We start from the raw sequence: 17,546 nt of genomic DNA, 5'->3' as shown, positions 1-17,546 counted from the left end.
ATTCTGACGGGAATCAGGTGACTGTTGAAAAACCCAAAATAGAGTGGTCAAAATCTGACAAAGCATTGTCCACACTCAAGTCACTGGCACTTTCAGCGATATTTTGTGGCGTTCGCAGGGATCAGTTCTCATTGATTCAAGGTTGTACATCTGCTAAAGAGGCTTGGGAGATTCTGCAAAATATCTTTGAAGGTACAACAAGTGTGAAACGCACAAGGTTAGATATTCTTGCTTCTAAGTTTGAGAATCTTAGGATGTATGAGTTTGAGAACATTACTGCTTTTAGTGGTAGAATATATGCTATTGCGAATGAATCTAGAGCTATTGAAAAGAATTACAAAAACATGAAGTTGGTCAAGAAATTGTGGAGGGGTTTACCCCATAGATATCGTCCTGTGAAAATTGCGATGGATGTTGCTCTTGATATAGACAATATGTCTTTTGTTGAGGTAACCAGTAGACGGATGAGCTATGAGTTGCAGTACTTATCGTCTGATGTAGGTAAGAACACACAAGGGATTGATGTTTGTTCAGTCTGTGATAGTGAAGAAAACACAAAGACTCGTAAAAAGGAAGAACTTGAGAGTCTTGTGGTGAACAAAGGACGCAAAAGTTTGAAGATTACAGCCGAACAGAAAAGGAATAAGGTTCAGTGTCATGTTTGTCAGGGCTTTGGTCATTTTAAATCAGATTGTCCTTCAGTGAGGAAGAAAGGGATCAAGAGTCTGCATTCACCAAAAAGGAAGAAAAACACACAAAAGCCTCATACAAACAAGTCAAAGTTTGTTGCTCTTTGTGGCTCAATGAAACTTGCTGCTGATAAGTTGGAACTGAAGTCTGATAATGGAACAACTTGTTATACGAATCAGGACTCTGAGCCAGCAGAAAAAGAACTTAATTTATCGCTGAATGATCTGATCAATACTTTGAGGAAAGATCTGATACAAAGAGAAAAGGAAAATCAAAGGCTTGTCACAGAGAAGAACGACTTGGTAAGCAAAATTTCAAATCTGGAAGAAGATCTAGCTCTGGAGAAAGTAAAGTCTTGTGATTTAGAAAAACATTTAGAAGATCAGTTAAGAAGCATCAAGATGTTGAGCAGAGGAACTAAGGATCTTGACAAGATTCTGACAACTGGTAGAACATGTAATGTCAGATGGGGTTTGGGTTACCATGGAGGTGATTCTGGTGCAACTACTCAATTTGTTAAAGGAGAAACTTTGGCTTCAAAATTTGTAGATTCAAGTGTCTGCATATCTCCATCAAAGGTCCGAAACGTGTTTGTCAGCAAGGAGACAGGTGACAACCGGCTGAAATCTTGGCAGGCGTCTGTACACAACAACCTTAAAAGAAGAGTGATTGGTTGTTGGTATTGTAGGAAAGCTGGTCATATCAAAGCTCAGTGCTACAAGTTCTTGAAGAGTGTAACACAAGTCATGAGAAGGAAAAAATATTACAAAGAGGGTCAAAGATTCAATCAAGTTTGGATCAAGAAGCATGATTTATATTGTCCTGAAGACTACATAAAACATGCATCAAGGGACAGATGTTTGTATTTTGACAGTGGCTACTCAAGGAATCAGAGAGGTGTTCAAAGCAAGAAACAACATCTAAGACATGCGCATGAGGAATTCCAAGATTCAGGTCAATGGAAAAAACGTTGGAGACCGAGATGTTGAGCCAAAATATGACGTCTCCCAGACCAGATAATAAGAAGAATGATAACTGTCTGTTTGACGACTGATCAAAGTCTTGTGCTGATGGTTGATATTTCAAGATATTTAAAGTTTTTTTAATGAGTTTTACCACTCAAGCAGGGGGAGATGGTGTAAGAAGAATTAGATTCTTGATTATGGGGGAGTTTCCAAGATGTTGTCTGATTTTGGAGGAGTCTTCAAGGGGTTGTGTTATGGATTTCCAAGAATCATGAAGTGTTGTGCTTGAGTTATAAAGCTCAGTAAAAAAGGGGGAGAATGTAAGTGTATGTGGGCAAGCTCAAGTTAAAGATGAAGTTCAGAAAGCTGTACAAAATATATCTGCACAAGCTTCTGTTTCGGCACAGACATCTGATGTATGTTCAAGCCTATGTGCTACAAAAGAGCATCAGAGGTCTGTTGATTTTGTCTTTATGTCTCGGTTTTGAAGATTTGTGAAGATATACTTAAGGCACGGTTTGGGATATTACTTGGAGGTAAAGCACGAAGAAAAAGGAAGCTTGGAGATATTTAGAAGATTTAATGGGATTAGGAAATATTCGTTTAACAAAGAATAAAGTTAAATAAAATATTTCCTCTTGATTTTAGGAAAGTTGATAGCTTTGGGAGAGGCACGAAATCCCTTAAATATAGAGGGTCTAGCACTTAGAAACTCATCTCTCTAGAACGTTAAAAAAAAAAAGAAAAAAAACCTTGTAAGACTTTTGGCATCTTTAATAGAAAAGGGTGAGGGTTTTGTTTCTAAGTGAGAGTCCTGGGTGTAGATCATTTGTGTTGATGACTTGATTTGTCAACTGAAAAGTGTTGATGTTTTGATGAGTTGGACTTTACAATTGAAAAGTGTTGATGTGTTTATGTTTTCATGAGTTGACTATACAATTTAAAAGTTTTGATTTGATTCACGCTAGCTATCTCTCTACGTTTAGTTTTCATTAATTGATTAATTATCACAAGAACAAAGGATAATAGCAATTGTATTTGAAGGTAAACGTGCTTGTCGCTAGTGGCTCGTTGGTAGAATTCAAGCATGGGTCAGTGCTTGTGACTACGAGCTCGAGTGATCGAGCACATATACCAAACCAAAAAAAAAGAAAGAAAAAAAAAAGAGCTATCTTTGATGTGAGGTATTCTTAAATATCTTTTTTTTCCTTAGTTTAACAATATTCATGTCTTTAAATGTACTGTTTACTTATCTCTTTTTTAAATTTATTTATTATGAAATGGTTTCAAATTACAAATTCAAACCCTGGTCTTGTTTACTATACTAGTGTTTTTAAGAAACATGATCGACAAAGTAACCTACTAAACTCAGAACTTAAATTTCAAAAAAACCCATCATACATAAGTTGATTAAATTAAAGCTAGAAAACTACATAACGTATGTTATTGTTAGTCACAACGTGACAGCTTTGTTATAAAAGAAGAACGTTTAACTGTAGCAGAAAGAAAGATGAAAAAAGTCAAAACGAAGCATTATATTAGCTCAAAACAAGATCAAATACGATTGTGCTTTTGCAACTTGAATGACAAAATATTGGAAATAAATAACAGTATAAGGGCATCTCTGAGTAATACTCAAATCAATGTCTTAAACTTTAGATAATATTAAAAATAATATTAATCTAAGTTTAGATTCTCACAAACTTTTCTCTTTTCATTAGTTATCATTAAATTAAGTATATTTTTTAACTTAAAACTGGATACAATAAAAAAACAAATACATAGAATTCAGATGGAAACCCCGACATAGGTTTTAATATTAAGGTTCGAGAGACGATATGATGAGTTGAGGAAACATCACTTAGGAACTAGGATTTGGAGGTAACAACAATCCAAAAACACATTTAACCAACAAGTAAGGAGGTGAAGTTCTCAATTTTCACTAACTACTTGAGAAGTGAGAACATTCGTAAGAAGAATCAATAAAATTAAAGCCTCACCTGAATTCCAACAACATAAAGTAACACCCAAAATAAATCAGTTGAGGACTTCATTATCAAATGTCAATAGAACCATTAAAACTCCTTCGCATCTTCAACATACCAAAAAAGAAAAGAAACTCCCCACTGTCACAGCCCACAGCTCAGGAAGAGGAGAAACACACTTCAAAATGCAGAGCATGTAAGCTTGTCAAAGGGGTAAGCATAGCATGTAATTTTGTTTAACTTGCCATTGTTTGATGTTTTCCAGACATAATCTTATGGCTGTTCCTTTGCTATATTTTCTCCATATTCCTTGATAACTGATTTGATCCACAGAAAAACTTCATTCAACAAGACCATGCAAAAAAAAAAGCAGACTAAGATTGCAAAATTCTTGGTTGAATATCATAAGTTTAGTTTATAAGGGTCATTCTTGGAACTCTCACTTATATTTTCGAACAAGTTCATTCAGGTGATAAATAAGATGGCTTACCTGATTAGCCAAACCATGGAGTGGACCAGCTAAACCATTTAATGCAGCTGCAGATTAAAGATATGGTATATGGATCCAAAAGTGCACTCCTAAGTCCTAAGCTTAATGAAGATACATAAGCCAAAAACAGAACGCACTCCCAACCTTAATGAAGAAACATCAATAGCCAAACAGAACCATCAAACATGTACAATTGTTCCTTGATAGTTGGTTCGTTTCGTCTTGTCCTGAGTCATGGAAATACATCATAAAGTGATGATCTCTACACAAAATGCAGCTACATGAGCAAAATGATATAACTCAACTTATACTTCATTTTCCCTGTATCAAGTATCACCCATTGTTTCATTTCATTTTCTCAGCTATTAAGAGCATTTCCATCGGTTATACCTTTGGGATGTCTATTAGTTTTTTAATACTAAAATGAAAAAAAGAAAGTTTTAATCATAATTATTCAGAGACCTGTGTATCTGCCCATACCATTTTAGATATCCAGAGACACCTACGTGTCAATAATGTATTGGCTTTGTTCTGTTTTTTTTTTTTTTCCTTTCTCTTTTCTTCATTTGTTCTACTCTCTCTCTCACGAACGAACGAGGAAAAAAATCGCATGAATCGATTTATCAAAAGGGAATCAAAATCAACGAAACCAATTGAAGTTCTGATCGGAAATAGCAGCAGAAGGCACTGTAGGTAAGCAAAAAAAAACATCTTTTTTTCCTCATATTTATGGTACCTTTCTTATTTGAGAAAAATCCTTTGTTATCTGGATCGGGGTTCCAATTTGATGTCGAATTTGATTATGTGAACGAAATCTAGGAATTGATTTCGAGTTTTTTCGAGTTTGAAGTCAGATTTATAGGCTAATATGCATTGACTTGTGATAATTCAAGGTCTACAGAACCTAAACCAATTGTGGATGCAGTTTAAGTAAATCTTTTTTATTCATTTGTGTAAGTGATCTCTCTAAATCCTTTTCTTTTGCTTCAGACTTCAGAGGTTCAATCCTTTCTTTGTTTAGGATTTATATATCTTCGTTTAGGATATATATATTTCCATCTAAATCCCCTTTTTTGTTCAATACACTTTTAGAGAACCATCTTGGCGGAGACATTTGTGAACCATATTGGCTTAGACGTGAGTGTTAAGGTATAGAGAACACACAACTCAAATAACCCGCTTGGAAACGCGCCAAGCAAGCACTTTTTATTCAATCTTATATGAAAACTCTCGTTCCTTACAAGACTGGAAACAAAGCTCACTCTCCTATCTATCTAACACACCCTGTGTAGATCTAAAAGAGTTTAAAACACACTCATCTTCTAAGCCTTTTTATGAATGCTTGAAGGTTACAAATCTCTTAAACTTTTACCCCACAAGTGCTAACTCTTTTCGCGGCTAGCCCTCGTCTTTTTATACTCGCACACAAGATTTCTAACCTAAATCTTTGTGCATCCTAATAATAAGGAAATATCCTTGATCCCCAAGAATATTACTTCCTTATTCTCTTAACAAGATATACTCTCAATATCTTCAAGTATATCATGATTTCTTCTTCCTTCCAAATCCCATGGCTCGTCATCTTGTCCAACAATCAATATGATATGCCATAAAGAAAACAAGCAGAGAGAGAACTACTTACCAGCATCCAAGGCGTCTTCCAGAATCTTGATGGCCAACCAGATAGCTTTGTGCTTTGCAGACAAACCACTCCGAAGGACAGGCTCCGTAGGAAGTGAAGCAGTCTTCTTCCCCTTGGTCTTCTTCTTGTCTTGTGGCCGAAGACTCGAAACAGGTCGCTGAGCTTCCAAGAGCTGATAGATGAGGCTGGGAAATGGCAACCGGAAGCCAGATTGAGCTTGCAGACCCAACTGTATGATCTGATTGTAGATCATCCTCCCAAAGTTGAACGGAATGCGATGCATGATCATATAGATCACCATTGCTCTGTTCGTCGAGATATAACCGGTGTTCACTAGAGACCAGTTGCTACATCATATCTTATGCAGATCCTTGATGACCGGGTTCTTGATCGTCGTTGACACCAACTGCTTGCAGGACTTCACCTTCCACCAGATAGAAAAAGTGCCAGATCCTCCTCTAGGATAGCAGCTGTCAACAATCGTTGCTCGCGCACATCAACGGATTGTAGACCAAACAGGGCATTGATTTGACTAGGAGAGAATTAATACACCCAATCGCGAACAAGGACATCAACCGAGTCACCCTCAATCTTCACCGCATGAAGATTTGCCCAAAATTCATATACAACATCCAAATCAAAAGAACCAACTTGAGAGACGGTTTTCAACAGCCCAGCCTGATCGATCAGCTCCCTAGCCTTATCATCCACTCCGAGAGAGTAGCAAGCTTCAGGGGCAAGGGTTCGAGAGACAAAGAACCCATATCGACGAGCAGCTTTAGAGGACGTGAACCGTTTTGAGTCAAATTCCTTGGAAGAGGCGCCACGAGAAGAGGAAACGCCCTTATCCTTGGCGAGAAACAGACGCTTGGAATCACGGCTGTCGGCATCAACAATCGGCTGTCTCTTGCGCAGACGAGACGAGACTCCCTGACCTGACAGAGCAGGCTTGGGAACATCACCGGTGAGATCAACCACCGGAAACTGAGATGGCACCTCCCTTGGTGGAGAAGACGAAGAGTCGCATGTCTTGTGGTCCACCTCGATGAAAGCAAGCATGGGAAGTGGATTCTCCGGTGTTGGGGTCGCTGAAGTCAACTCGTCGCGTGGCTCGTAGACGACCATAGCTGTGGTCGGATCAATCGGAACCTGAGGAGACGGTGGAGGCAGTGCTGATGGCAAAGTGTGAAGTTCCTCATCCGAGCTAGAGTCATAGTGGAAGCCGGTAAAGATTGATTTCATGGTGATTAGAGGTTAGACCACAAAAAACAAAGGAGAAGAGAGGATAGAGGCTTAATCGACAGAGAGTTGAATCGCAAGGATGAAGAGGAAAACACCAAAACCCTAGCCGCTCTCTTTTATACACCTTCGTGTGATCTAATGGGCTGTAAAGGCCCGGCCCGTTAACCATAGCAGTCCTGAAAACCACTCAATTAACCATTAGTGTACACCGAACCTTCCCTTCTTTTTTTTTGTTCACTTGCCAAATCACACACTCACATTAATGTTAAGATTCGAATAAATCACATCCTTTCTCCTCCTATTATTATTTTTTTAGTTTCCCAACATGTTCATGAACCTAAGAACAAGATACACACATCCACTTATGGTGAACATACATGGACCCAGACCGAGCAATAGACACATGTGAGCAAGTTTTTATTTATTTATTATTAAATAAAGTCACACCAGTTACAAGAGAACAACCATACCTGTGATGTGTTAATCATATGCTCAGAACATTTGCCAGGAACTATCATAACCTCTTGAATTGTTGAAGATCAAGGAACATGTTGCATGTGGGTAGTCTTTCACACTGGCATGCATTTAGTCTACAGTCCATCCCAACATGTTAAGGCAGCTGGAGATAATCTCTTTGAAGAGCATTTTTTTTTATTCAGCCTTCTCTTAGCTTTTGCACCGCCTTGAAGGTTAGTGACATCACTTGATTTTGCCAGTCATTGATTTCAAACTTGCCATCCAACAGGAAATTTCTTCCTGAAGGTGTATGCTCATGCCTCTTCACAGCTCTTTGACCTCCTTAAAGCATGACAACTTTTAACAGGATGGACAGACCGGCAGCTATTTACCACAGTTGCTTTCAGAGTGCTGATCTTCTATATATTCTAGGATTTCCATGATTTGTCCTAGCGCATGTCCCTGCCTTAGATCAGCACAGCTTAGAACTCACAAATACCAATTGACTTCCTCAGATTTACAAATCTGTTAAAATCCAAAGGCTTAGTAAACAAATCAGCTAACTGAAAATCAGTGCTCATATGGTCAATCTCAATCAGTTTCGCCTCAACTAATTCACGAACAAAATGGTGTCTAATATCAATGTGTTAAGATCGTGAATGTTGAACAGGATTCTTTGATATGTTTATTGCACTCAAATTATCACAATGAATTAGAAGAGTACTAGAATCCATACTATAGTCAGAGGACATTTGCGGCATCCACAGGAGCTGTGTGCAACAGCTGCCAAGGCAATGTATTTAGCCTCAGTGGTTGATAGGGAGACACTGTTTTGCTTCTTGTTATGCCATGATATCAGGTTGTTGCCCATGAAGAAACATCCTTCACTTGTACTACGACGATCATCCATAGATCCTGCCCAATCAGCATCACAGTATCCACTCAGGCTGGTGTTGGTATCCTTGGTGTAGAAAATACCAAAGTTCACTGTCCCTTTGATGTACTTGATGATCTTTTTAACCGCTAGTAAGTGTGACATCTTGGGCTTGACTTGATAGCGTGTACAGATCCCCACTGACAGATATATGTCTGGACGACTCGCTGTCAGATATAGCGGGCTTCCAATCATACCTCTATATAGTCACTTATCCACATCCTACCCTCCTTCATCTTTTGAGAGCTTGTCATTGGTGCCCATAGGAATCTTTGCTTCTTTACTCTTCCCTAATCCAAACCGTTGTTCCAACTCTTTGGCATAGGTGCTTTGAGACACGAAAATCCCATCAGCTGATTGTTCAACATGCAACCCAGAAAATATTTTAGCTCTCCCACCATACTCATCTCAAATTCATGTGACATACTTTCCACAAATTGTTTAACCAAAAGTTGACAAGTTGAACCAAAGACAATGTCATCGACATAGATCTGAACAAACATCAGATTGTTGTCACTGTTAAGAACAAACAGCGTTTTGTCTACATTTCCTCGACTGTATCCTTGATCCAGAAGAAAAGTAGTCAACCTCTCATACCACGCTCTCGGTGCCTGCTTAAGACCATACAATGCTTTCTTGAGCCGGTACACATGCTCAGGATGTTGTGAGTTCTCAAAGCCTTTTGGTTTCTCAACAAAGACCTCTTCTTGTATTATTTCATTCAGGAAGGCACTTTTAACATCCATCTGATGCAATGTGAACTTTAGAGCACATACCATCCCAAACATGAATATGATTGATTCTAACCTTGCTACTGGAGCAAAAGTCTCATCAAAATCAACTCCTTCAACTTGAGAGTAACCTTGAGCCACCAATCTGGATTTGTTTCTCATAATGCATCCACTGGCATCACTCTTATTCTTGAAGATCCACTTTGTTCCCACTACATTGACATTAGCAGGGCGTTTAGTGAGTTCCCACACATTACTCCGCTCAAATTGTTCCCTCTCATCTTGCATTGCAGCAGCTCAGAACTTGTCGCGAAGTGCCTCCTTGTGATTCTTTGGCTCAATAGCTGAAACGAAACAGACAAATTGAACAACATCAGAGTCCTGAGAAACAGTCTTAGGAACAACAGCCTTTTGTTTATTTCCAGCCAGTTGAGCAAAATCAATCTGCTTTCCTCTGGTAACTCTACCCCCTGAATCACACCGATAACATCACTAGAGGAGTGATTCCGATGAACCTGAGAAGATGAAGGAAGAACATACGATGATGACATAGGGCTGATCGAGTCACCATGAGTTGCAGGTTCTTGCTCTTGCTTCTCATCATCAGTTACCATGTCCTTGTCTGAGATGATAGCGACCCGTTGAAACGAGGTATCGTCAAAAACAACATTGACAGTTTCTTATACAGATTGTGTGCGTTTGTTGTAGACACGGAATGTAGTGCTATGTCCAGAATAACCAAAGAAGATCCCTTCATCACTCTTGAAGTCAAATTTACTCAACTGATCCTTGTCATTCAGAATATAGCAGAGACATCCAAAGACATGAAAGTAGCTTACTGTAGTAGACTTCCCTTTCCACAGCTCATAGGGAGTCTTATTGGTCTTTGGTCGGACATACACTCGATTGATGATGTAACAGGTGGTGTTAACAGCTTCGTCCCAGAACCGATGAGGAACCTGATTTCCATGCAGCATAGCCCGTGCCATTTCTTGCATTATTCTGTTCTTCCGCTCCACAACTCCATTCTGCTATGGTGTTCTTGGGGCAGAGTATTGATGAATAATGCCTTGATGGCCATAGAATTGATCAAACCTGTCATTCTGAAATTCTCCTCCATGATCACTACGAATAGTTTGGATAGAGCACTTCTCACTCTTGATCTGCAAGGCAAGTATGCGGAAACATTCAAGAGTATCATATTTGTCACGTAGAAATCGCACCCAGGTGTAACGAGTGTAGTCATCAACCATGAAAAAAGTGAACCGTCGCCCAAATATACTTTGAACTTGTATAGGACCCATCAGATCCATATGAACCAGTTGAAGTGTATGACTAGTTCGAATTTCTGACAATGACCCATGAGATGCCTTGACCTGCTTGTCCTTGTTGCATGGACCGCATATGAAATGTGGATCACCCTTCAGCTTAGGATATCCACGGACAACTTCTTGATTAGCCAGATTCATCATTGTGCGAATATTCAAGTGACCAAGTTTCTGATGCCACAGCTCTGTGTTCAACTCAGTGGTCATGTTGAAGCACTACATCGCTGATTTCCATATGTAACAGTTATTACCAGATCTCCTTCCTCTGAGCCGAACAGATCCTTGTTGATCAACTGCCTTGTAATCCTTCTTGGTAAAAGTGACATCCAGGCCTTCATCACACAGCTGACTGACATTGATCAGATTTTCCTTCAAGCCATCGACCAAGAAAACATCATTTAGATGTGGTTGAGATTCACCACCAGTTGTACCCTTTCTTCGGATTGTTCCTTTTCCTCCATCACCAAAAGTAGCTCTTCCTCCAGCAACATCTTCTATATGGGATAGATTGTCAAAGGCACCTGTCATATGCCTGGAACATCCACTGTCAAAGTACCACTTGGCCTGATCAACTTCTGTTCTTTCGGCTGTGTACGCCACTTGACAATAGAGATCCTCTTTCCTGACATACCCCTGATTGTTTCTTCTTACAGTTGGATAGAACATACCATTTTGCATCAGATTTGACACACGATTCCAAAATTTGTAGCACTGGGCCTTATAATGGTACAGATGCCCACAGTACCAGCATCCTCTTCTTCTGCTGAGCTGGATAGGTCTCTGAGCTGTCTGCTGATAACTGTTTGGAGCATATGGCTGCTTGTAGGTAATCCAGTCTGCATACTCATCCTTTGGAGTTCGGATTCTGCTTCACAGGACGTTGACCATACGGACTGGTCATTGTAGGGAATATCTTCTCTTTCCCAGGACGCTGACCATATGGACTAGTCATTGTAGGGAATATCTTCGCTTTCAGTTTAGGCTCAGATTCCAACCCTTTGACAAATTGAGTAGTCGTGCCAGTGTTTGTTCCTTGATAACCCAGACCCCACTTCAAGTTTCTTGATCTTCCAGTACTAAATAATCTATCCAGATCTTTAGTTCCCTTACTCAGCATCCTGATGTTCTTCAGTTGTTCCTCTAACTGCTTCTCAAGTCGCAGAGTCTTAGCCTTCTCTTCAGTTAGTTCTTTAGAAATCATTATAATATTCAGTTGTAGTGTATCCCTCTCGGAAGTCAGCTAGGTGTTGTCTTCAGTCTTTTGCAACACTGTTTTGATGAGAAGCTCTATCTGATCTTCTGCCAATAAATCAGCCTACTCTCCATCTGAGTCAGAGTCAACCTTCTCATCTATATCTTCATTTTTTACCAACACCTTATATTCTTCGTCTTCCTCAATGACACCCAGCAGTACCACAAAGCTGTTCAGAATCTCACCTTTGCTGTATTCTTTATCTGAATCGCTTTCACTCCAAGTAATGTAAGATTTCTGCTTGTTCTCACGTAAAGGACAATCAGACTTAGTATGACCATAACCCTTACACCCATAACACTGCAGAGAACTCTTACGTTTGTTGTTTAGACACTCAGACTTGTAGTGTCCATATCCCTCACACTCAGCACATTGTCGCTCCTACTTGTCACTTTTCCTGATCTCCTTATCATATCAGTTTTTGTGAGCGTGTGAGCGATGTTGTTCCCTTCCGCTGACCTCTTTCCATCTTGCGAAAGTACTTCTTAACTAACAAGCCCACCTTCAGCTGTATCTCAAACGCCTGCATCATCCCAACCACCTGATTGTATTTGAGCTCATCAGAATTTAGAGACACGTCTATAGCAGACCTGTGTGGTTGAAACTTGTCAGGCAGACTTCTAAGAATTTTTTTCACCAGCTTCTTGTCCTTGTACCGTTTCCCCAAAACTACAGCTTCTTGCGCAATACCACTCAACCGACTGCTGTAATCAGCCACTGACTCAGTTTCAGTCATGTGCAAGTTTTCAAAATCTGATGCAAGATTGTCCAGCCTTATGCGTTTAACCCTGTATGTGCCTTCAAATGTGACGACCAAAATATCCCATGCTTCCTTGGCTGCTACACATCCTTGAACTTGATTGAAGATGTCCCTAGGCAGAGACTTGAAGATAACTGACAATACCTGTGAGTTATGTTTGGACTTTGCTTTTTCTTCTGATGTCCATTTCTGCATGTGCTTAGGAACCAGTTCTCCTTCCTCATTCTTCTCCGTAGGATGTGACCAGCCGTCTTCCACCGCAAACCAAGCTTCCATGTCGATGCTTGAGATGGCCTGCTTGATTGAGACTTTCCAAAAACCAAAGCACTCAGGATCGAGTTTCAATGGTGTTTAAACCGCAACAAAATCCAGTGATTTCTCCATACCCTTGTCGCAAGATCTCACATGTTGAAAAAGGATACCAGAACTTTTTATCAGGTGTCTGCTCTGATACCAACTATTAAGGTATAAAGAACACACAACTCAAATAACCCGCTTGGAAATGCGCCAAGCAAACGCTTTTTATTCAATCTTATATGAAAACTCTCGTTCCTTACAAGACTTGAAACAAAGCCCACTCTCCTAACTATCTAACACAACACCCTGTGTAGATCTAAAAGAGTTTAAAACACACTCATATTCTAAGTCTTTTTATGAATGCTTGAAGGTTACAAATCTCACAAACTTTTACCCCACGAGTGCTAACTCTTTTCGCGGCTAGCCCTCGTCTTTTTATACTCGCACACAAGATTTCTAACCTAAATCTTTGTGCATCATAACAATAAGGAAATATCCTTGATCTCCAAGAATATTACTTCCTTATTCTCTTAACGAGATATACTCTCAATATCTTCGAGTATATCATGATTGCTTCTTCCTTCCAAATCCCATGGTTCGTCATTTTGTCCAACAATCTTTCTCCACATCAGGACTTCATGCCACATCAGCTAATCAGACCTCTGGGACTCTCCACAGCATCGTGTCACCGACAGAGCTGTGATGCATTTTCAGTGGAGAACATCTTTTGTTTATGTTTACGTATTTTGGTCCCATCTACTTTATCAACGTCAATGTATAAAACAATTGAATTCAGCTGCCCCTCAATAGAGGACAATATAAATATATAATACTAAAATCTCTGCTCCACTTCTATGATTATTCCACAACAAAATGTCCCTCTTCTTCTTTACTTCCCAAGAACGTTGCCTAAAAAAATCACCAACTTTCCATTGTATATATTCACGCATTGCGACTTTGATTTATATAACACAATACTTGTCAAGTTTCAAACTATTAACAACTCTCCAATCACAAGAGGAGAGTTATAAATATAGTATCACATTATCTATCACACACGCACACACACATTTACGGCGATAGTGCCCACATGGTGTCTCAACCTTGTCACATGTACCATCTCTCGGATCATAAACTATCACTTGGCTATACCGGATCATAAACTATCACTTGGCTATACCTCATCACATCCTCTAAACACGTAAATCTTCCCATTAACTAGTCCCCTACACCTATTATATAGCGAGCCACTGGCATACTTGGACCCTGACGCAACTTTCCAGACCGTGAATCAAGTATCCACATGTTGACTGTAGTAACCCACCAACGAAGTAGATCTCGATCGGGACCAACCATGAGAGCAGCAGAGCATGGGTCACGCTGAAGAAGGAAACGGGATTTCGATCAAACGATTCTCAGTGACAGTGAGCATGAACCAATGCTCACGTCACTACTCTCATTGGTTGGTGTTGGAAGCGACGGTGTTAGATATCATGATCGTCTTGGATTAGGTTTTTTTTTTTTTCCTATAAGAGTAGCTAGTTAACATTTACTTAAAATATTTGATACCAAAAAAAATAAAAAAATTGTTACACAGTTTTGGTTATTAAATTTTTTTTTATGTACTCTGGGAAGTCAACAAAATAATATGGTCAAAAGACTTCGAGGGCACGAGAACTCTATAAAAATACTAATTTCCTTTTTATCTTTATTTCTCGGCGGGAAAAATCATCGACGTCTCTTCATCTTCTCGCCGCCGTTAGGGTTTTATTTATATTCTTCTTTAATAACCTCTTCCACGTTTTGTTTCTCAGTTTCTTTTCTTTTCCTGAGACGATCATCATGAGAAACTCGGTGAAGCGGGAAGCGGAATCGACCGGAGATCGCAGCAGGAGAAGAGAAGCCGATGAACCGTCGTCGTCGTCGGAGAGACCTAAGATCGTGAAAAAGGAGAAGCAGAGTAAAACCGTAACTGATTCAGTAACACGGTCTCAAGAGCCGCCGATTCATGAGGGGGAAGAACAAGGGATTGATGATCGTAGAGCTATAAGATCTCAATACCTAGCTCTTACCCACGAGATTAAAGGCACTGTCTCTCGCTTCTTTCTACTTTTGTGTGTTTGTGTTTTTCTATCTTTCTTTCTGACATAACTGTGTTTGGTTTGGTGTGAATAGATGCTAAAGATGATTTGACCAAAGTTGATTCTGACAAGTTCAACCGTATCATTAATAAGGTTGAAAATTTGCACCAGAAAGGTAATTTTATTTTTGTTCTTTATATGTCTTGGTCTTAAAATTAAGAGGAGATGTTTCTTATTTTGTGTGTACTATGTAGTAATTACCAAAGGTAGTTTATTTTTGTACTGATTTTATTTGGTGCTGTTATTTTTGCAGTTCAGAAGCCTAGAGAGCAAGTTGCTGACGCGGAGGCGCTTTTGGATTTAGTGGATAACGTGGTTTCGTCAGTGAAATCTCAATCTGCTCATGGTGGTGTTTCTCCAGCTGAGTTTGTTAATGCCTTGACCAATGGGTTTGGGAAAACGTCTTTAAGAATTGATGCTGATGAAGAAAATAGGCAAGTGTCGATGAAGTGGAAGGACCTTGGGTTTGCTGTCTGCTCTACGGTTTTGGTTTCATGTGGTTGTTCTACAATGTGAGTTCTCTCTTTCTCTCATTACAAGTGCTTTTATGTTAGGTATCTGAACTAATTGCTTTTAATTATTGTTTTCTTGTTTTGTATCTCTTTTAGGATAGGTCCTATGGATACTGAATTGAAACAAAGGAAAAGGGCAGTGGGAAACAGAAAACGTACAAAGCCTGGTGCAGGGGTTAGGCCAGAGGAGGTGAGTAATGTTCTGAAAGTTTCAGTAATCTTTTGTCTCTGGAGCAAAGTTGACTGTGTAGTTCCCAAATTTATGCATCTTTTGATTTACTCTGCATACTAAGCTGCGTGTAATTGCATGCTTGATGTATTAAAATCTCTGTTTCCATATTACTTATTAGTTTGTGATTGATTTGATGATTCATGTATCAGTGAGTGCTGATTTGGCTACTTTTGATATCCTTTCAGGTTGATAATACTGAAAAGAAAACTGATACAGACAAAAACATGGCAATAATGTTTAACATCTTGCGGAAAAATAAACGTGTCAAGATTGAAAATTTGGTGCTCAATAGGAAATCATTTGCTCAGACGGTAGAGAATGTGTTTGCACTATCGTTCTTGGTGAAAGATGGACGAGTTGAGAACAATGTTGATCAAAATGGTTCTCATTTTGTTGGTAAGATTGACCTTTTCTTGTCTTGTTTTGGTATTTGATTTATAAAAAAAAAAGGTTTATTTACAGTTTATCTTGCTTTCCTGATTTGTCCTTAGAGCCGAGGAATGCTCCTGCTGCGAACCAGGTGATGTCAGGGGAGGTCGTTCACAATCATTATGTACTTAGATTTGATTACAAAGATTGGGAGGTACAGATTAATTAGTTCTATTTCAATAATTCTCTTAGTGGTGTATATTAATTAGTTAGCTCTAATGAGTTTTTGATTTGATGATTGTTGTTGTATAGCCAATGAGCAAAATGGTGGCAGTGGGAGAGGAGCTGATGCCACACAGGGAAACAGAAGTCGTTTCATCTACTTGTGACTTGGCATCGAAGCTCTCACAAGATTCTCAGACAAAGCCAATAAGAAACCTGTCGAGGAAGCAAGGTTTCGTGAGTCAAGAAGAAACAGTTGTGGAAGATTCTACTGACATTGAAGGCGGCGACAATGAAGATAGTGAAAATCGCCGGGAATGCAAGCTTAGGAAGACTCACTTGTGAAGAAGGTTCGTGAATTGACAAGTCTTTTAACTAATCCATTAGGGTATATAGCAACTTTTAACCTGTGGTTTCGATTTGGTAGGAAGCATCATTTATGTGGTTGGCAAATATCTTAATGGATTGTTTCTGATTAGGATTGTTACTTTGACTGATGTTAGGAAGTTAATTAGGGAGAGGGCCTTTGCTTTTCTACTTAGTTTAACACAGAAGTTTTAAGAGGTGTTTTGATTAGAACAGACTTGATACTTTGGACCATCTTCCTCCTTAACTCGTGGCTTTAATTATTATTGTTCTTTTGAGTTTTAGTAAATTTCACTTTTGATCTTCTCGGTCAGATACTAGTTAATGATCTATTGTCCAAATGTTCATATGTCTTCAATATATTCGTTTATGAAGATAAGAGACCATGACGGTTCTTTCTATAGTGCATGTCATCTACTCTCCAGTGGTTAAATCCCGATCATTAGTGAGTGTGTTGGGGAAGTACCACCATCCCGATGCTTAATTCCTACGACCATAATGGTTCTTTCCATGGTGCAAGTCATCTATTCTCTAAACCCCGACGATTTTATTTATTCACATATTGGCTACTCCCAAAATTTTGCACGAATATCCTCAAAACATTACATATTTACATAATTTCTCTCATAATGTAGTGAGGCTCCTTGTAATTACCGAAAGCTTGGCAATATGTAAAAGTAATCCTTTTTTTATGTAACACTTTTCTCTAATACTAATACTATGGGTTGGTTTTGCATTTATATAATAAATCGATACTGTCTTGTTCGACTTGTCTCACATGCAACAAATCGAACCCAACACAAACGAGGAAAACCCTTTACATCGGTTTTAGAGAAAATAGCCTTTATTGTTAGTAATAAAACAAAAAAAAAAAACAACGTACACAAACTTACTTGTCTTTACTTGTCGTCACTAGATTTTGGAATTTATTT

General features: G+C 39.0%; 1 protein-coding gene across 1 annotated transcript; it reads left to right on the top strand.

The window, feature by feature from the left end:
• LOC104746491 (non-structural maintenance of chromosomes element 4 homolog B-like) lies at positions 4,706-16,861 on the top strand. The gene is made up of 8 exons (XM_010467977.2): positions 4,706-4,823; positions 14,587-14,858; positions 14,948-15,028; positions 15,167-15,425; positions 15,522-15,615; positions 15,843-16,053; positions 16,149-16,240; positions 16,339-16,861. Exons 1-8 carry the CDS (start codon positions 4,741-4,743, stop codon positions 16,591-16,593), a joined length of 1,347 nt encoding a protein of 448 aa, XP_010466279.1. The 5' UTR covers positions 4,706-4,740; the 3' UTR covers positions 16,594-16,861.

This window comes from Camelina sativa, chromosome 15, assembly GCF_000633955.1.
Source record: "Camelina sativa cultivar DH55 chromosome 15, Cs, whole genome shotgun sequence".
NCBI lineage: Eukaryota > Viridiplantae > Streptophyta > Magnoliopsida > Brassicales > Brassicaceae > Camelina > Camelina sativa.
This window is presented reverse-complemented; position numbering and strand designations above follow the sequence as displayed.

Bases quoted from the DNA above. Each gene is read 5' to 3' on its own strand.
- LOC104746491 (XM_010467977.2), top strand. From the start codon at position 4,741: ATGAATCGATTTATCAAAAGGGAATCAAAATCAACGAAACCAATTGAA. The intron at 14,859-14,947 runs GCACTGTCTCTC...TGGTGTGAATAG, and splicing joins TCTTACCCACGAGATTAAAG to ATGCTAAAGATGATTTGACC. The intron at 15,426-15,521 runs GTGAGTTCTCTC...TATCTCTTTTAG, and splicing joins TCATGTGGTTGTTCTACAAT to GATAGGTCCTATGGATACTG.